The 21,643-nt window shown below is 44.7% G+C and overlaps 1 protein-coding gene across 2 annotated transcripts in view; it reads left to right on the forward strand.

Moving 5' to 3' along the window:
* CNST (consortin, connexin sorting protein) overlaps nt 1-21,643 on the forward strand; it is a 184,178-nt gene that overhangs the window by 78,134 nt on the left and 84,401 nt on the right. Inside the window, exons 5-9 of one of the 2 annotated variants that reach the window (XM_075339611.1) lie at nt 436-522; nt 4,331-4,445; nt 7,213-7,234; nt 7,347-7,422; nt 11,045-11,113. In XM_075339611.1, coding sequence (XP_075195726.1) covers nt 436-522; nt 4,331-4,445; nt 7,213-7,234; nt 7,347-7,422; nt 11,045-11,113 — 369 coding nt within the window. The remainder of the gene's footprint in view (nt 1-435; nt 523-4,330; nt 4,446-7,212; nt 7,235-7,346; nt 7,423-11,044; nt 11,114-21,643) is intronic. The other variant, XM_075339612.1, reaches the window with a different exon arrangement.

Here is a 21,643-nt window from a genome sequence, read left to right on the forward strand (position 1 = left end):
AGACTGAGCTCCCTGATGGACTCTCATTTCACTCATTCAGCAGACGGCATACAAGGTAAATGGTGCAAATTTTTAATGAAACCAATTCGTCCCGAAAAATGTTTTTGGCCCCAAATACATGCATTTAACTAAAATACAGTCCTCAGATGTACAACCCTCCTTTAACATAAGTCCGTCACATTCAGCAGACGTAACTGGCCACTGGAGGGCAATCTAGAGCCATGACTGGCAATGAATGAGTTCAGGATCCGGTTTGGGGTCCCGTTTATTCCTTGTAAGATGGGACAGCTGATTCTAGACTTCAGGGGTCTTGTGATTGGCCGTTGTGCAGTATACATATTAGTTTGCACAGTGATATCTCGGCCGTGTTATATAACACGTTAGTGCTGCACATTTTTCTCGTTACAAGGAAATGATTCTTGACTGCTCAATCAGATGAGAAAGCAATGCAATTCATCCAGCTGGAACGGGTGTACCACGAGCAGCTACTAGCAAATCTGTCTGCTATTCAGGAGCAGTGGGGTGAGTACGTGGTGTCCGCGTCCAGCGTGTTCTGTGCCACATGGAATTTAGTAATTAGATGCTGCTTATGTAAGAAATGCCATTCTGGATCAATACATTTTGTGTTTTGGTCTAATTACAATTTTTTTTAATGTTTTCTGGATGCCAGTAACACTGTGCTGCCCCTCCATGCTGAGATTGTGGCATTATAGCCATAAAAATGTGTCAGCCACAAACTACATAAATAAAAAGTACTGGATATAAAAAAAAATCTCCTGCACCGTGGGATTTTTCCACTTTATTTCTCCATTAATTGTTTGTCCGCTACTCGGGGACAGCCTCTTCTTAAATATTATATTTCCCAATGTAAAATAAAGTAACAGATGACCATCTCCTGCATCGGAGCGGAGACTCCCGAGGATCATGTGACATTGTTATGCCAAGTGAGCACTGCAGCGAATGTTGCAATTCTCATACTTGACTAAGATGTCAAAAACTTGTCCTAAGGCCTCTTTCACACGTTCGTGAAAAATCACGCACGTTTTTCACGGACGTGTCAGAGGTGCGTATTGCCCTCCATGAGCCGTGTTTATGGCCTGCGTGTGTTCTCCGTGTGTTATCCGTGATAACACACGGAGAACGGGAACTTTCTGCTCCCCTGTCCCTGGCTTCGCTGTCCGTGGTGCTGATCTTCGGTCTCTGGTCCTGCCGACTCCCCGCTGCTGCTGCTGCTGCTTCCGGCCGCAGTGAAGTGAATATTCAATGAGCATAATGAGTGGCGGTCGGCAGCAAGTGACAGCAGCGGCAGAGACCGCAGTGCTGGAGAAGGTGAGTAAAGGTTTTTGTTTTTTTTTTAATTTTCTCAAACACGTGTGTTTTCCCCGGCGCGTGTCACACGGAACACCTCCGTGTGGTCCATTTGCGTTCCATGTGACATCCAGCCGGAGAAAAACGGACATGTCTACGTGTGGAGCACACGGACACACATATGCTCACACGTACACACGGTACATCGCAGAACACGCACTTGAGCGCTGACCCATTTATTTTAATGGGTCTATGTGTGCCCGTGTCTCCGGTACGTGAGGAAAAGGACCAAACACGTACTGGAGACAAGGACGTGTGAAAGAGGCCTAAGAAAGTGTGAGAACATCAGACCATTATCAGCCACTGAGAGAGGGGAGCCAGCACGATCTGAAATTGGCATGCATCATATAAAAAGTGAAAATTCACAGATTTATTCCAACTGTACTACAATAAAAAAATGAGATTTTTAGCAAATAATTGATCAATTTTTTGAGCCACCCCTGCCAACGTCACGGCAAATCTCAATAGGGGGGTCCTACTCTACATTCTGTATTTCATGTGCCATGCGGCCTCCTAGATAAAGTTAAAAGCAGAACCATAATACAGCACACATACCTGCAACCTGTATATAACCGCTTCTATGTTGCAAAAAAGGCACTTGTGGATAGAGACCAGCCCAGGTCCCAGCATGTGGAGCAAGCCCTACACATACCAGGACTATATCAGAACTGATCCTCCCAGTGCCAAACAGCAACCATTGATAAAGGCGGACCAGATCCAAGATGGTGCTTAATTAGCAATGCCTATGGAAAGGGTGAGGCAACTGAACCTGAACAGCTACCAACAGGAGGAATACAAAGCAAACCAAAATCAGGCGTGCATGGCATGGTGGTGACCGGCCACCAGAATTTGTAGCATAACTACGACCAAACAGAGAGAGAGGGGAGCCAGCACGATCTGAAATTGGCATGCATCATATAAAAAGTGAAAATTCACAGATTTATTCCAACTGTACTACAATAAAAAAATTAAGCACCATTCTTGGATCTGGTCCGCCTTTATCAATGGTTGCTTTTTGACACTGGGAGGATCAGTTCTGATATAGTCCTGGTATGTGTAGGGCTTGCTCCACATGCTGGGACCTGGGCTGGTCTCTATCCACAAGTGCCTTTTTTGCAACATGGAAGCGGCTATATACAGGTTGCAGGTATGTGTGCTCCATTATGGTTCTGCTTTTAACTTTATCTAGGAGGCCGCATGGCACATGAAATACAGAATGTAGAGTAGGACCCCCCTATTGAGATTTGCCGTGACGTTGGCAGGGGTGGCTCAAAAAATTGATCAATTATTTGCTAAAAATCTCATTTTTTTTATTATAGTACAGTTGGAATAAATTTGTGAATTTTCACTTTTTATACGATGCATGCCAATTTCAGATCGTGCTGGTTCCCTTTTTTTCTCTGTTTTGACCGTAGTTATGTTACAAATCTGGTGTCTGACCAACACCATACCATGCACGCCTGATTTTGGCTTGCAATATATTCCTCCTGTTGGTAGCTGTTCAGACTCGGTTACCTCACCCCTTTCCACAGGCAATGCTAATTAAGCACCATTCTTGGATCTGGTCCGCCTTTATCAATGGTTGCTTTTTGACACTGGGAGGATCAGTTCTGATATAGTCCTGGTATGTGTAGGGCTTGCTCCACATGCTGGGACCTGGGCTGGTCTCTATCCACAAGTGCCTTTTTTGCAACATGGAAGCGGCTATATACAGGTTGCAGGTATGTGTGCTCCATTATGGTTCTGCTTTTAACTTTATCTAGGAGGCCGCATGGCACATGAAATACAGAATGTAGAGTAGGACCCCCCTATTGAGATTTGCCGTGACGTTGGCAGGGGTGGCTCAAAAAATTGATCAATTATTTGCTAAAAATCTCATTTTTTTTTATTATAGTACAGTTGGAATAAATTTGTGAATTTTCACTTTTTATATGATGCATGCCAATTTCAGATCGTGCTGGTTCCCTTTTTTTCTCTTTTTTTTCTTTTTTTTCATTATCAGCCACTGATTGGCTGTAGTACTCACGTGGCATAGCAATGTCACCCGAGCCTCGAGGATAGTTTTTTTGGTAGTTCATCTGGCCATCTGGCACTGGCCAGTTATCGGTTAGTGTAAATGCACTATTACCCCCCCTTTTAATGAGGACATTTTCGCACTCTGTCGAATATACATCAGTATTGGGGATCAGGAGAGAGTTTTTTGGCCGACCACTGACTAATCCACGTAGACAGCCTTATACATGGCTTGCTTTAAAGTGAATCTGTTACCAGGTTTTTGCTATGTAATCTGAGAGTATCATAGTAGGAGCTGAGACCCTGATTAGGGATGTTTCACTTACTGGACTATGTTTTCTACTTCAAAACAATCAGTGTTTTATGAGAAAGAGATTATCACTGCAGGACAACTGGCCTCTTGCATCCTAGTTCAGCCCTGCCTCAGTGCTGAATAGCAGCTCTGTCAATTTTCATTGTAGACAGAAACCTGTGGTGGGGTTATAGTCAGAGCAACAGCTGAGCTCTGCTCAATCTAAACCAAAGAAAACTGTAGTTTCATCAGAACTGCTCCTCCCAGTAAAGTAAGAGACATATTGCTGAATCAGGATCTCTGTCCCTACATCATAGTGCTGTCAGATTACATAGCAAAATCCTGCCGACAGATTCCCTTTGAGTGTTCAAGGAAGTGGGAATGATCAGCTGGAGGAGGTGCGCCGGGGACACACCTACCACGGATTGCGGTGGGGCCACTGCCATATGGGGGTAAAGGACTTTCTGATGCAGCTAAAAGATCTCCATTTATTGGCCTAACGTCTTCCATTAATTGCTGATATGTAGATGCTGACCCACATTACGTCTTGTAGTATTTGCTTTAAAATAGTTTGGATGAGCTAGAAACTAAATGTTGTTATGGTCACACTTGTACATTATAGGATGTACTTAAATATCTATATGTTTAACCATCTAGAAACAAAATGGAAGACCACCAAATCTGCATCCGAGCCCTCATTCCAGAACTCTGAGAAGGGCCTTAGCCGCCAGGAGCTACAAATGCTGTCTAGTATATGCGGATCTCATCAGGAGTAAGTGTTCTTCGCACGAGACGGCTTTATATCTATATTTTGCTTTGTCCTTTACGGTTACTTTTCCAATATATTTCCTATAACTGTTAACGTTGTTCAGTTTCCAAAAATGTTTTCCAAAGGCAATGGCCCCATCGATCTGATACCCTATACGTAAACCCTTGCCAACCCTTTAACAAGTTTTTCTCCTTAAATTAGGATGTTAAGCCAAACTAGATTCCTTTTACAGTGCACCGGTCATGTCCCCTCTGCCCTCCAACCCAGCAGCAGTCACATGTGTATGCCAAAATTCCCAGCCTAACCAGCCCTGTCTAATGTTATTTACTAATATCAATGTTTAAAAAAGCATTTATAAAGTGCCAGGTTTTTATGCCAATTAGGCCTTTGACTAGTCAAAGAGGCGTTTTTTCTGACTAGTCAGCGCTCTTTCCATGTTATCATGCCCCTGTGGGTATGATAACATGATTTCCATGAGCCATTGCATCGTCATCTCCTGGAGATCTTGCGCATGCGTGCGGCTCTATTTGGAAGTGTCAGTGCGCCTCAGAAGCAGGGTGGACACTTCTCAACTTCAAAGAGGCGCATTGTTCATGTTTAGAAGAACAGCTTCCTGACTTCCAATCATGCGCAGTGCATCTAATGAAGTCGGGAAACATCCACCCTGCCTTTGAGGCGCACTGACACTGTAAAATTGTGCTGCACACATGCGTAAGATTTCCAGGCGATGGTGATGCAACGGCTCATGGAAATCATGTAATGACGCCCACAGGGGGTGATAACATGGAAAGAGGACCGACTAGTCTGGAGAAACCATGCCCCTTCGAGTAGTCATATAAACAGCACATTTTTTAAATGATTTACTTAAACAATGATTTTAGTGAATAACACTATGCAGGGCTGGTTAGGCAGGGAATTTAGCCATACAGATGTGAATTCTGCTGGGTTGGAGGGCACATTGGACCTGACCGGTTCCCTTTAAAAGGAAAAGCCCTCCATCTGTAGAGCGATGTTGTGGAGTTTTGCCTCATGTCCAGTGGTCTTGGGTTTACAGATTCTTCTTATGAAGTCTTGTAAGCTAGTGTCCGGAGATATAGGCCCTTGTGTAAATAGTTTAGCGCAGGGGTCTCAAACATGCAGCCCGCATGCAGCCCTTTAGGCAGCTCCTTGCGGCCCGCAGGCACATGGACCCGGTAACTATTACAGCCGGTGCATGGGGCCGCTGCCATCAGTGCTTTATTTCAGATGAATGTTTTGCTGGCGCTGTGCAGAGTCAAGCTCTCTCTGCACAACCCAATGGCAGCCACCAGCAATCGGAGGCAATCCTCTGATGCGTATGACCTCAGCTGCTTGCCTCTTATTGGCCAGTGGCTGCTATTGGAATAGTTGTGCAGAGAGAACTTGACTCTACGCAACGCCGGCAAAACGTTCATCTGAATTTACCGTTACCGGGTCTACGTGCCTGCGGACTGCATGAAGCAGGAAAGAGGACTCCAAGGGAACAGAGGACAGGTGTGTGTGTGTGTGTGTGTGTGTGTTCGTTCCAGTAAAGGGGACATTACTAGAAGAAGAGGACCTGCATGGTCACATTACATCAGGATGGGCACATTACTTCAGGATGGGCATATAACTACAGAAAGGGCACAAGGATGGATACATTTCTTCAGGATGGGAACCAGGATGGGCACATTACTACAGGATGGGAACCAGAATGGGCATATTACTTCAGGATGGGGACAATGATGGGTACATTACTACAGGATGAGGGCAAGGATGGGCACATTACTACAGGATGAGGACAAGGATGGGCACATTACTACAAGATGGGGACAAGGATGGGCACATTACTGCAAGATGGGGACAAGGATGGGCACATTACTATAAGATGGGGACCAGGATGGGGACATTACTACAGGATAAGACCCACATTACTATAGGATGAGGACATTACTACAGGAAGGGGACAATGATGGGGCACATTACTACAAGAAGAGGACAAGGATGGGCACATTACTACAAAAAAGGGGACAAGGATGGGACACATTACTACAGGATGGAAATAAGCATAAGCACATTACTACAAGGGGACAAGGATGGGCACATTACTACAGAATAGTGACCAGGATGGTGCTCATTGCTACAAAAAGGGGAACAGGGTGGAGGTCATTGCTACAAAAAGGGGAGCAGGATGGGGGACATCACTAAAAATGAGATGGCAACATTACTACAAGATGTTGGCCAAAATTACTATATGATGCTAATTGTAAAACTTTACTACTTACCAGAAGGGGATAAAATGTAAAAAAATCAAAATAAAGCATGATTTTATTTTTTTTTACCAGCAAAAATGTGCGACCCTTATACCCAGCTGAGTTTAAGACTCCTGGTTTAGAGAGAATATATGAAGAGCCTCTCAGTCAGTGAGTTGGACTGCCCATGTCAATCAGCTTCTCCCGCTTTTGAACATGGTACCTCAAGAGCAGACATGTTACACGTGACAGATTTCCGTATCACAAGGGCGTATCAATGTGTAGTACACCACATTCTGAAAAATGACTACATAATGTGGACATTGCTCCATGCAAAAAAAAAAATCTACGATCAGAGCAGTGGACACAGCTGTCCCCCATGAGCTGGCACTCTCCGGTACGAAGTGTTCTAATATTAGATAGGAAAAGGAGAGCTCGTAGCATTTGTGCCAGTTTCTGTGCAGCACCAGAAGTAGAGGTTAGAAGACCCATTCTGATTCTCTTTCCTTTCTTCCTCACAGCCCTCAGGCCTCTAGATGGCAGGTAAGTGTATAGTCCTTTTGCATTCTTCCGGCAGGTCACTGCTGTTATTCGACTAGTAGGAGGAGGTTTTTTCTACTTTATGGTTTATGTTGCTTTCATTGTTGTCTCTTAGTTATCTACTTCTGAGAAAATTGAAAACCTACATCTTAAGGAATCTGATGGGTACGATGTAGATGGCGAGTGCCCAGGTATGTATTTTTCACTATCGGAGTAAATTAGGTTGGTTCTTCTGCACTTTTATATGCACTTTATTTTAGAATTTTTATATAGCTTGATATTTTGAAGTCTTGTAAAGCAATAAAACACATGAAAATAATACACTTTGTAATATATCTCAGTAAAGAAATCTGCTTCTTTCTCCTCCTAAACTGATGATTCCTTTTTTTTTTTAAACATACATTTTTATTGCATTTTTCAGACGTATTACAATATGTCTAACATTTGAACAAGAATAAATTCACCTTACCAATTTACCCACCCTTGTCTTAACCCACCCTCTTTTATTCCCACTTTATCCCCCCCAACATTTTTAATACACAGAACACCAGGTATAAGTCGCAAAAGAACACACAGCTCCTCTATATTCTGATTCCCGTTTGAAGCCCTATTTCTCTGAAACCCTCGTCTCGCCCTACTGTCGTGTCTCTACTGCGTGTGTATTTTCAGCTTTCCCAATGTGCCTTGCAAGTCTCCCAGTAGATACCATTCCGTATTAGTGAAAGGAGATACCACTTTCCGTATTTCTGCAACTCCATACTGTTGTACTATAAATCTCTTCCATTTTTTAAAAAAGTTTCCCGTTAGTTCGTCCTTATTTCTTTCGGCTTCCAACTGTTCAATATTGAGCAGCTTTTTAATCTGATTGACCACCTCTTCCTCTGATGGAACAGATTCCTCGAGCCATCTGCGTAGTAGGGCCTTTTGCCCTATCATAGCAATATTATGAAAGAGTCTTGGAATCGTGGTCCCCCGTGTATCTCCTCCTCCTTCCTTTTCTTTAGTCCTGTGGTGGAAAATCCATAACAATGGGTCTAGTTCCATTTCCACTTCCCATACTTTTTCTATAAGTGTCTTCATTTTTCCCCAAAATTTCTGACTTTGTGGGCACTGCCAAATCCCGTGGTATAAGTCAGTTTTCGGCTGTTTACATTTGGGGCAATGTTCTATTTTATTCATCGTCTGCTTGGTAGGGATGTTAAAACCATAAATTGCTCTGTGCATTAATCTAAACTGCGTGTCCCTCCAGCCCTCATTAATCACCTCCTTTCTCATCCTCATCCATCCCTCCTGTATCTTTTCCCCTGCCTCTGTATCTTTTAGTTGTCGTGCCCACGCTCCCCAGACCTTTTCCGAGTGCAGTGGTACCAGTGCTGTTCTCAGATCTTTGTACAGGGAGGAAATAGTAATCTCCTGTTTATCCTTCATTATAAATTGGTCCATTTCATTCATTACCTGTTCTTTTCTAACATCCCTCAATAGTCCCATTATTCCATTTTCCACCTGTTTGTATTGTATGATTTGGAATGGGGAAAGCCCGTACCTGTTCACCATCTCCTCAAGGGTCAACCACCTATGTTCCGTTTCATGGAGCAGATCCTTCACCCCACTGATCCCCTTATTTCTCCATTCTAGAAATAGTTTGTTTTCCCTCCCTGCTGGGAATTCCGGAAAATTCCATATATTTAGGTATTTGGAGATTCGCCAGGACAGGTTAAACTTTTTCCTCACTGCTTTCCACGCCATTATCGTATCCCTACATACCAGGGAGTGCTTAATTTTCCTCGGAATATTGGCCAATGACGTGTGTAATATTGCCCCCAAGTCCCATGGTCTACAGTACTCACTTTCCAATTTTATGTTAGAATATCTATTTGTCTTCCTCAGCCAGTCTATTACGTGATGATTCCTTTTTAAAATTCAATTCTCAATTTGCAAGTCAAGTCAGTTTTCAGTGAAGACAGATTTTCCAGTTACTGAGAAAGTAGATGAGAGCTCTGGTGCTCATAAAGTTGTCATTGCAGGAGAACTTGTAGCAAAATGTGGGTGTCTGCCTCTAGCGCCGACCTCCATCTTCCCCATACACTTTTAAAAGCACCTGCCATCTCCTGTATCAGTAATGAGAGAAATAAAAGCACTGTGTGACTGGGAAAATGGCGACAAACCAACATTTTTTTTATAGACTTAGAATACGATAAATGCTTATAAAACAAAAATAAATTAGTAAAAATATGTTTTGGGTTTCTTTTGCATTATTTCATCCCACTTGGAATTTTTACATTTTTCTCCATACGTTCTATGGTAGAAGTACAACTTGAAAACATTTTTAAAAGCAAGACTGCAAAAACTAAAAATTGTCTGCAAGGTGGTAAAGGGGTTTTCCCACTAACAAAGTTAATTTTGATGAATAGATCTTAGAATAATAATTTATACAAAATTGGATGTGTTTAAAAAAATGTTTCTGTGCTGAGATGATCTTATATATGTGTCCCTGTCATGTACTGTGTAATGGCCGTGTCTGACCATACAGTGAAATGGTCTGATCATACCGCAGCTCCTGGGCAGGGGAGGAAGTAAAAAAGTATACCAAGATTACAGCACGGGATCGCAAATAATTCTTTCATTGAGGTAAAACATTTTTTTTTTTTAAAAAACAGGCAATGAAATGTTTTACCTCGCATAAAGAATGAGCTGTGATCCCCTGCTGTAATGTCTTTATGCTGCTTTGCTTCCTCCCCGGCCCAGGAGATTTGGTATGATCAGACCATGTCCCTGTACGGTCATACACGGCCATTACACAGCACGTAGCAGGGGCACATTTATAAGATTATCTCAGCACAGAAATAGTGATAGGTGAAAGGGAACTTAAAAATTTGGCTTCCATACTGGACAGGGAAGTCCATGCTACTGTTTTGGTTCGACCACCCTGATAATCATAGAAATTCAATAAAAAAGGAAGAAGAAAGAAACTAAGGAATAAAGCAGGACCGTTATACTTACCGACTTTCCCCGCGGCTGTAACACTGCTTCCAGATCCCATCAGTAGCTTTCATGCATATTAACTGCTTCCCCCGCCCACCATTAGTCCTGACATCTGTGATTGGTTGCAGTCAGACTGTGCCCCCACCCTGTGTGACAGCATCTGTGATTGTTTGAAATCACACATGCTGTCTGCGTCCCTATAGTGATAAAAAAATAAATTTTAAAAAAATGGCGTAGGGTTCTCCCATATTTTGCTACCCAGCGCAGATAAAGCAGATAGCTATAGGTTGAGTCCCCATCTCTATGCTTATCTTGGCTGTTTATCAAAATAAGAGGGACCCAATGAAACTTTTTTTTTTCTTAATTATTTAAATTAATAATTAAAAAAAAAACAGAGTGAGATTCCCCCAATTTTGATACCCAGCCATGATAAAGCAGACAGCTGGGGCTGGTATTCTCATGGTGAGTAATTTCATAGTTAAATCCCAAAATCTTTTATAAATACATTAATGCCAAAAGGAAAACAAAGGATAGTATTGGCCCCTTAAAATTATAATAACAAGTTAGTTATAGAGGACAAACAAAAGACTGAGATATTAAATAGGCATTTCTCTTCTGTGTTCACCAAGGAACTGACTGTACCAGGCATCATTCAACAAGTGAAAAATCAAAGTTCACCACCCGATATAATTAATTTAACACAAGAAGAAGTACGCCTACGTCTGAGTAAATTAAACATTGACAAATCCCCAGGGCCAGATGGCATTCATCCACGAATATTGAGGGAATTGAGCTCCGTAATTGACAGACCTCTGTATCTTATCTTTTTAGACTCGCTTGTAACAGGGTTGGTGCCTCAGGATTGGAGGATTGCTAATGTGGTACCGATATTTAAGAAAGGTAAGAGGGTAGATCCAGGCAACTACCGTCCAGTAAGCCTGACATCAGTAGTATGCAAAGTTTTTGAGGGCATTTTAAGGGATGACATGCAAAAATATGTTGCAGAAAATAATATAATAAGTGACAGACAGCATGGATTCATGAAAGATAAATCGTGTCTAACCAACCTGTTGGGGTTCTATGAGGGGGTAAGTGCAAACCTGGATATTGGTAATGCAGCTGATGTGATTTATTTGGACTTTGCAAAGGCATTTGATACTGTACCACATAATAGCCTTATACTAAAGCTCCAGAAGCAAGGACTAGGGAAAACTATATGCAACTGGGTAAGGAATTGGCTAAAAGATAGGAAACAAAGAGTTGTCATAAATGGTATATTCTCTAAATGGGCTATAGTCAGCAGTGGGGTGCCGCAGGGATCTGTGCTAGGACCAATTCTTTTTAATCTCTTTATTAATGACCTTGTGGATGGGATTGATAGTAAAGTGTCAGTCTTTGCTGATGACACCAAACTATGTAGGATATTAAAAACTGACCTTGATAGTATAATATTACAAAAAGATCTGGATAAGATATCAGAATGGGCAGATACTTGGCAAATGAGATTTAATATTGATAAATGTAAAGTAATGCACCTAGGACGGAGTAATCCTATAACTGCGTATACATTAAATGGAAGTAAACTCGGGACTACAGAAAAGGAGAAGGACTTGGGTATTCTCATTACAAATAAGCTGAGCAGCAGCAGCACTCAATGTCAGGCAGCAGCTGCAAAAGCAAACAAGATTCTAGGGTGTATAAAAAGAGAGATTAGATCCCGTGATCCCAACGTATTGTTACCCCTCTATAAATCACTTGTAAGGCCACATCTGGAATATGGGATCCAGTTTTGGGCTCCACATTTTAAAAAGGACATTCAGAAGTTAGAGTCAGTTCAAAGGCGGGCAACTAGACTATTACAAGGAATGGAAGGCCTCCCATATGATGACAGGTTGAAAAAGTTAGATATGTTTAGCTTAGAAAAAAGACGTCTCAGAGGAGATCTCATTTATATGTATAAATACATGTGTGGTCAATATAAAGGACTGGCACATGACTTATTTCTTCCGAAGACTATACTAAGGACCAGGGGGCATTCATTGCGAGTGGAAGAAAAGCGATTCCGACAGCTAAATAGGAAAGGGTTCTTTACAGTTAGAGCAGTCAGACTGTGGAATGCCCTACCACAAGAGGTAGTAATGGCAGATACTATAACAGCTTTCAAAAAAGGGCTGGATGATTTCCTCAGTACACAAAACATTGTTGGTTATAAATGACTTTGTGACCAAATGTAGAACTGGTGGAGGAAGGTTGAACTAGATGGACCTAGGTCTTTTTTCAGCCTTAGTAACTATGTAACTATATAGTTATTGGGCACCCTCCAGGATAATATCAGCCCGCAGCTGTCCCAAATTGTCACATCCATTGGATGCCACTAAGCCCTAGAGTAGTAATGGGTAGGGTTATGTGTGATACCCTATTACTAATCCTGTAAGTGAAAAGAAATAAACACAAACACAAAAATAAATCTTTATTTTAAATAAAATACACAGAAACGCACCCTTTTTCTCCAATTTATTAAACCCCCAAACACCCAGGTCCGACATAATCCACACAACGACCCATGATGATCTTGGCTCTGCTACATACTGAAGTCGCAGCCCGGGCACATTAGAGAATATCACTGCCCTCTGCGGCTTCAGGCAGAGACTGACTAAGCTGCTATATATATATTTTTTTTAAATTATTTATTTTAAATAATTTTAAAAAAGCGACATAGGGTCCCTCTTATTTTGATACACTGCCAAGATAAGCACTTGGCTGGGAGCTGGACCCTGTAGTTGTGTGTTTTATCTGCGTTGGCTATCACAATATGGGGGGGACCCTAGGCCATTTTTTTTATTTATACCATTATAGGGACATAGACAGCGTGTGTGATTCCAGCCAGTCACAGACGCTGTCACACCTTGTGGGGTGCGGTCTTACGACAACCAATCAGACTCCGGGACTGATGTGGGCGGGGGAAGCAGTGAATATGTATGAGAGTTAATGATCAGACCCGGAAGCAGTGTTACAGCAGTGCGGGAGACAAGGTAAGTATAACTGTCCTGCTTTGCACCCCCCTAGCTCTTCCTACCACCACTTTACAGCATAGTGTTCATATCTCTATAGACTTGTATGGGGATCAGCATCCGGGCAGATGTTCGGGTTCAAGTCCAGTCCAGAAAAAAATAATTTAATAACATTTCCCACATGTCTGCTTTATATCAGCACAATTTTTGAAACATATTTTCTTTTGTTATGAAGGTAGAAGGGTTAAAATTTTATCACCAATTCCTAATGTACACAACAAAATTTTCAAAACCATTCTTTTACAGCCAACATCACATTTGCAGTGACTTTTGAGAGGCCTATATGACATGAAATACTTCATTGACACCATTCTAAAAACTGTACAACCTTACAGAACTCAAAACCACATCCAATAAGTTTATTTAATTCTTCAGGTGCTTTACAGGAGCGAACGTTGAAGGAAAAAAAGAAAAATGTTTACTTTTTCCTGCAAAAATGTTATTTTAGTTCCAAATTTTGCATATTAACAAGGGTACCAGGAGAAAATTCCCAATGCAAATTATTGTGCAATTTCTCCTGAGTTTGCTGATATCCCATATGTGATGGAAAGCTACTGTTTGGGCACATGGGGCTCGGAAGGGAAGAAGCACAATTTTCTCCTAGAATAGATTATGGGCGCCATGTCACATTTGAAAAGCCTCTGACATGCAAAACCCCCACAAGTGACCCCATTTTGGTAACTACCTCTCAATGAATACATCTAGAAGATTAGTGAGCATTTTTATCCTTCAAGTGACCCCATTTTGGAAATTACACTTCTCTAGGAATTTATGATTTGGCTCCATGGATGGTTTTCAGAAACAAGCAGCAATGGATGTTGCTGGGTGAAAATGGCATATCTGTCATTGTAATGCCCTTTGGTTATGCCCAGCTTGTTCTTCTGGAGACATGCACTCCAGTGGTCTCTCCTGACTACTAAATGCCAAACATCTGGACGCTAAATGTGGTTTATTCACACTGTGGGACTTAGTAAGGAGGGGGGGCGTTTGGATATTGGAGGGCATTTTTGCTGGATTTTTTGGGTGGGTGGGTGGGAAGAGCCATAGTGCTTTTCCAGAGCCTTTGTGCTACTAGTAACATGGAAGTCCCCAATATTTCCATTAACAGATGACGGACCTAATTGGGTACTTGTATTTTTGTTGGTTGAGTTGAATGCTAATTGCAGCAATTTGGGGTACAGAACATTTTGGATCAGTTCACATTTAACCTGTGCTTTAGGCTGAGCACTTACATCAGGGTTTCCATCTACATCTCCGAAATACATGATTCAGGTCAAGCCCCCAATGATGCAGCAAAAGAACAACACCGCTGAACCACAGGCCAAACGGTAGGTTAAAGTGGCTCCATCTGCCTCACTACAGTGAATTTATTTTCTATTGGGAATTTGTCTGAATCCCGTTTTTCAGAGATTTACACATAATTCTTGCTAAGTGTAGAGCACAGGATAAATGTGAGCTGGCCTTTTACTGTGATCTTTGGGAGGCAGAACAAACAAACCATCAGTAGTTGAAGAATTGGCCTTGTTACAATTTTTTACGCCGTTCACTTTGCGGTATACGTGATGGGGCGGCTTTATTCTGCAGGTCAGCTCTGCCTCTCACTCCTCCCTCCTTCTGTTGTCATAGAATCTCCTCAGTAACATCCGCCATCTCCTATCTCAGTAATGGGAAAGTCTTCACTGAATACAGATTTTACCTCAGAACTGAGAATTTTGATAATGACTGATCAATTCTGGCAGAGAGAGAAGCAGATTTGTCTGATAGGATACATTACAAAGTTACTTATTTTCATGTACACTGTTCATTTATGAAATAAATAATTAAAACGATTCTACATTTTTTTTTAAAAACCTGATTATAACCAGAATATGTACAGTGGTGGTATCACCGTTTGTAGGTATCCTTTTATAGGTCATCCAATTCTGGGTGGAAATGAAAGGACTAGAAAAATAACTGGGGATGAGAATTGTCTAAAAGTAGAAGCCTTGATTTCTAACATCTCTCTTCAGGAACAGGAGTTGCCCATTCTGCACTTTCTCTGATTTCTATGTGCGCCTCTGCTAGTAGAACAGATTGTGCAAGAACTTATTTCTCTCTTAGATGCACTTCCATCCTCACAATGAACGATGGACTGCTTCTTTTGTTGATTCTTCCTTCACTAAGGAAAGCATCTGCTTGGTCTCAAGTTTTGTTGAATCTGTACTCTAAGACTGAGGCCACACAGGGATTTAGTGTGAGTCCTCACATGACACTTGACTCATGCTTGCAGCACAGCGGGAGCCGACTGTCATGTGTCTGTAGTACGATTGTGCAATCAGACCACCCCTGTGGAGAGGACGGCCGGCGCTGCAGTGGGGAGGGCCAGCGCTGCGGAGGGGAGGGAGGGATTTATCTCCCATCTCCTCTGTTACCAGCTGAGCGTGAATCGCACTGTACTCTCCTTACACTGGTGTAAGGCGAGTGGAATGCGATGTTTCTCTTGCCCCCATAGACTGGAATGGGTGCGACTGAAACTGGATCGCATTCCACCCGCAGTATGCCGCGATTGTTTTCTCAGTCCGATTTAGGGCTGAGAAAAAAAAAATCGCTCATGGGAGCAGCCCCATAGAGTAATATCAGTCCAAGTGGAATGAGTTTTTTTTTTTTTTATTTTTTTTTATCACGTTCCACTTGCTCCGTATTACTTGCCATGTGTGCTGACCCTTAAAGCAATGAGCGCAGAGGGAGCTCTCATCCCACCACCAACACTGCAATGCTAGCTGCTCAGTGCTAAGCAGTGCAGCAGCAAGAGATGTGTGAAGAGACTTTTTTTTTTTTTTTTTCTATTTGTCCAATAATTTTCACCCCTTTTCATTTCTAGTTGGATGGCGCCCTATATAGAGGTCAACTTTTGCCTAGCACTTGTTCCAGCAATGCCAAGAGTTGGCCAACAATACATGTTGGCTCCCACCATGACCAGTTCGGCACTAGTAGATTGACCTTGAAGGGAGAGGTGCGGTTGAGGGGGTGAATGACCGTAAGTTCTCTGCAGCCCTAGAATACATGGAGGTGTGATCTCGATGGTGATCTAGCTCGCAGTCAATCACTCTTATCCACAATCTATTAATGCTGAAAACTGGAAGAAGTTAGAAAACAAGAGCAGGGCAGGGAACCTCCGGATTAGTTGTTCTGAAAATGATAGTATGAGTACAACATGACCGCTTCCAAATCCCTCTCTATCCCTGGACCTTTTAGTGGCGGCCTTACAGTCTATTATGGGTGGAATATTTCACTGGAATTTTAGTGACCAGATTACAAGAAGTCTCTAATTATAAAGGTCATGGCTCCGGAGGCTTACTCAGCATCCCATCAGATTACGCGTGCTTTCCTCTGATACCTTTTTGGACAGATAACACACACTGCAATATGATAGCTGCACTTTCTTCCAGGCAAGCTATTTCCAGATGCCTGTTAATGTTATTGAGAGTTAGGAAACATCTATAATGCATTTCTCAATAAGTGGAAATTAAGACTTTGTTTTTATTGATTTTTATTTATTCAGACATTTCCAAATGTTGGCATTAGTTATTGCTAAAAGCAAAATTGGATAAAGCAGCTGACAACATACTGCACATATTCTACAGTAATTATTCTCAACCTCATTACCAGTAGGAAACCTCTAAAAAGCCCATGAGATGCTGACTAAGATGACTTTACCATTACTTCTGTAATAGTGGCAGCTCTGGTTGGTGCTGTATGTGATTGTAAAGAAAGTCCTACACATAAGTTTGGAACCTGTCATATTGGGAAATGCATTTTTCTGCAGGTATAGGGTTAATCTGTAGGTAAGTAGTGTTAAAGTCCTGCCTGCTGGCTTTACTAGAAATGCGGTTACAGGGAGGAAATGGACTTGTATCCTACCTGTAGCCGATGACTGAAAGTGATCCAGGGAGCAGTTACAGTCCCTACTTACTACACAGTGAGGTCTGCTGTAATCTGTCTTTGGCACTTTGATTGGCAGCCTCCTCTGCAGTGCGTGTGTGTATTTATTTTACTGCACGATATAGACACGCCCACCAGCGGCTGTGATTGTAGTGGTTGTAGCGAGACAGCTGTCGCTCAGCGTAGGGGTGTGTCTAACTGCAACCAATCATAGGCGCCGGTGGACGGGGGAAGCAGGGAATACGAGATTGAATAATGAGCTGCCGGCATTTTCAAAAGAGGAAAAGCTGCCAAAACAGTGTGACAGCCGTGCAGCGCCATGCCACGCACGGTGATTGGTGAGTATGAGAGAGTGGGTGAGAGGGAGAGACCGACCGACAGAGAGACCGAGAGAGAGACCGACCAACAGACCGACCGACAGAGAGAGAGAGAGAGTCCGAGAGCGAGACTGACCGACAGAGAGAGAGAGAGACCAGGAGTGATTTTAAATGATTTAGAACGTTCTGCTGGACATGCTGAGCATGCTCCGTAGAACATGACGGAATCCTGCACTGGAATCCGTCGCCAAATGCTTGTCGACGGAATCCAGCAGCATAGACATTCATTATGCCTCTTAACGGATCCCGATGGAATCCTGCGGAGTGCGTTTTTTCTTTTTCGCTCCTAATTGGGAGACCCAGACAGTGGGTGTATAGCTACTGCCTCTGGAGGCCGCACAAAGAACTACACTTAAAAGTGTAAGGCCCCTCCCCTTCTGGCTATACACCCTCCCGTAGGAGTACGGATTCCTCAGTTTTAGCTTTGTGCGCAGGAGGTCAGACACGCACGCATAGCTCCATTGTTTTTAGTCAGCAGCAGCTGCTGACTATGTCGGATGGAAGAAAAGAGGGCCCATACAGGGCTCCCAGCATGCTCCCTTCTCACCCCACTGTATGTCGGAGGTGTTTGTAAGGTTGAGGTACCCATTGCGGGTACGGCGGCAGGAGCCCACATGCTGATTCCTTCCCCATCCCTTTTTACAGGGCTCTGGGTGAAGTGGGATTTACTGGTCTCCAGGCACTGAGACCGTGCTCCATCTACAGCCCCTGGAGAAGATGCTGGATGGAGCGGAGTACATCAGGGACATGGCCCTGCTTCCTCAAGGTACTCTGTGTCCCCGTGCATTTGGCGCTCACACCGCAGCATGCTGGGTGTTGTAGTGCGCCGGGGGACATCAGCGCTACGGCGCTTGTGCCATGGCCTCATTCAGCTTCGCTGAAGCAGGCACACTTCTGGGAATCGGTCGCGCCGGCCGCTGGGACTGCGGCGCGGCTGGCACTTGTGGTGCGCCGGGGACTTCAGCGCGGCCCGCGCTTTTACGGCGGCCGCGCTGATAACTCGAGTCCCCGGCTTTTGCGGCCTGCTTCCGTTCGTTCCCGCCCCCAGACCTGCCAGTCAGGAGAGGGGCGGGACGCTGGCCACTTCTGGAAATCGGTCACGCCGGCCGCTGGGACTGCGGCGCGGCTGGCACTTGTGGTGCGCCGGGGACTTCAGCGCGGCCCGCGCTTTTACGGCGGCCGCGCTGATAACTCGAGTCCCCGGCTTTTGCGGCCTGCTTCCGTTCGTTCCCGCCCCCAGACCTGCCAGTCAGGAGAGGGGCGGGACGCTGGCCAGTGCATCAGCGCCGAGGGCTGGAGTCGTTTTTACATACTCCAGCCCTCACAATCGGCACAGAGGGGACACTGTTTCCCGCACTTTTGTTTGGGAACTCCCACGGACCGCCCCTCTCCACAGACGCCGGCAGCCATTCCTGCTGACACGCTGAGCTGCAGAGGGGAGCCGGGGAGACCCAGACAAGGAATTCTGCGCCTCTTACCCGCTATTCAGCGGGCGGTAAGCAGCCCTCAGGGCTCACCCCCTCTTGTGCCAGTAGTATTCTTAGTATTTTGTTTCTACAAATACTTGGTATTACATAGCGCTGGTCGCCCTTTGGCTATAGACTCTCTCACATTGCAGAGAGCCAGCAGCATGTTGTCCGTAAAACGCAAGGGTGCCAAGGCACAGACATTATATGCTTCCTGCACCGCATGTGGGACTTTTCTACCAGCAGGCTCCACGGACCCCCATTGTGTGCAGTGCTCGGCCCCTGCGGCGCTTGCACAGTCGGGACCTCTGCTGGACGTGACCCAGGGTGTACCACCTGTGAATGCTGTCCAGGTGACAGGAACTGAGTTTGCAGCTTTTGCTGACAGAATGTCTCTCACTATGTCACAAATTCTTGACACATTGCGAGCTAGGCCTGTACTTCAGGCCACGGACACTGTGCAATCATTGCCCCCTGGTCCCCCTCAGCTCCAAGCTCCGGGACGGGCATATACACCTCAGGGTGAAGACTCTGACTCGGACGATGGCCCCGGGCAGCCTAAGCGGGCTCGCTATGACGGGCCTTCACATTCATCTCAATGGTCAGGATCCCAGCGAGATGAATCTATGGGTGATGAGGCGGACGTAACTGATCAGGATTCTGATCCTGGGACCGCTCTCAATCTAGATACACCAGATGGTGACGCCATAGTTAATGATCTTATATTTAACATCAATAAGATGTTAAATATTTCCCCACCAGCTCCTCTTGTAGAGGAGTCAGCTTCGCAGCACGAGAGAATCCATTTCAGATACCCTAAGCGTACATTAAGCACTTTTCTGGACCACGCTGACTTTAGAGACGCAATCCAGAAACCCCACGCTTATCCTGAAAGGCGTTTTCCTAAACGGCTTAAAGATACACGCTACCCTTTTCCCCCTGAGGTGGTCAAGGGTTGGACCCAGTGTCCAAAAGTGGATCCTCCAATTTCCAGGCTTGCAGCTAGATCCTTGGTTGCAGTTGAAGATGGAGCGGCACTTAAAGATGCCACTGACAGGCAGATGGAGCTCTGGCTGAAATCCATCTATGAAGCGATTGGAGCGTCATTAGCGCCTTCTTTTGCGGCCGTATGGGCACTCCAAGCTATCTCAGCCGGGCTTGCGCGAGTCGACTCAGTCACACGTGCATTTGCCCCGCAGGTAGCACCATTGACCTCGCAAATGGCGGCATTCGCGTCGTACGCGATTAATGCTGTTCTTGACGCTACAAGCCGCACGGCAGTGGCGTCAGCCAACTCCGTTGTTTTGCGTAGGGCCCTGTGGTTGAGACATTGGAAAGCAGATTCTCATTCCAAGAAGTGCTTAACCAATTTGCCTTTTTCTCGTGACCGATTGTTTGGAGAGCGTTTGGATGAAATCATCAAACACTCCAAGGGTAAGGACTCATCCTTACCGCAACACAGACAAAACAAACCCCAACAGAGGAAGGGTCAGTCTGGTTATCGGTCCTTTCGAGGACCGGGCAGGTCCCAATTCGCCTCGTCAAAAAAGACTCAAAAAGACCAGAGACGCTCAGATTCTTGGAGGTCTCAGTCACGCCCAAAAAGGACAGCCGGAGGAACCGTTGCCAAGACGGCGTCCTCCTGACTTGCGGTCTCCGATTCCCACACCCGCGGTCGGTGGGAGGCTTTCCCACTTTGGCGACATTTGGCTGTCACGCGTCAAAGACCGTTGGGTGAGGGATATTCTGTCTCACGGGTACAGGATAGAGTTCAGTTCTCGTCCGCCAACTCGTTTCTTCAGAACTTCTCCACCACCAGACCGAGCCGATGCTCTGTTGCAGGCGGTGGCCGCTCTAAAGGCGGAAGGAGTGGTGACCTCCGTCCCTCTTCAGGAACAAGGTCACGGTTTTTACTCCAATCTGTTTGTGGTCCCAAAAAAGGACGGATCGTATCGACCCGTCCTGGATCTAAAGTTGCTCAACAGACACGTAAAAGTCAGGAGGTTCCGGATGGAATCCCTACGCTCCGTCATAGCCTCAATGTCTCAAGGAGATTTTCTAGCATCAATAGACATCAAAGATGCGTATCTCCACGTGCCGATTGCACCAGAGCATCAGCGTTTCCTACGCTTCGTCATACACGACGAACACCTACAGTTCGTAGCGTTACCTTTCGGTCTGGCAACAGCCCCCCGGGTCTTCACCAAAGTCATGGCAGCAGTAGTAGCTGTTCTGCACTCGCAGGGTCACTCGGTCATCCCGTATCTAGACGACCTGCTTATAAAGGCACCCTCTCAAGAGGCATGCCAACACAGTCTGAAGGTGGCACTAGACACTCTCCAGAGTTTCGGGTGGATTATCAACTTTCCAAAGTCTCATCTAACCCCGACCCAATCTCTGACTTATCTTGGCATGGAGTTTCATACTCTCTCAGCGATAGTGAGGCTTCCACTGGACAAGCAGTGCTCGCTACGGACTGGAGTGCAATCTCTCCTTCAGAGCCAGTCGCACTCACTGAGGCGCCTCATGCATTTCCTAGGAAAGATGGTAGCAGCAATGGAGGCAGTCCCGTTCGCGCAGTTTCATCTGCGCCCT

The sequence above is a fragment of the Anomaloglossus baeobatrachus genome, chromosome 3 (assembly GCF_048569485.1).
Source record: "Anomaloglossus baeobatrachus isolate aAnoBae1 chromosome 3, aAnoBae1.hap1, whole genome shotgun sequence".
Taxonomy (NCBI): domain Eukaryota; kingdom Metazoa; phylum Chordata; class Amphibia; order Anura; family Aromobatidae; genus Anomaloglossus; species Anomaloglossus baeobatrachus.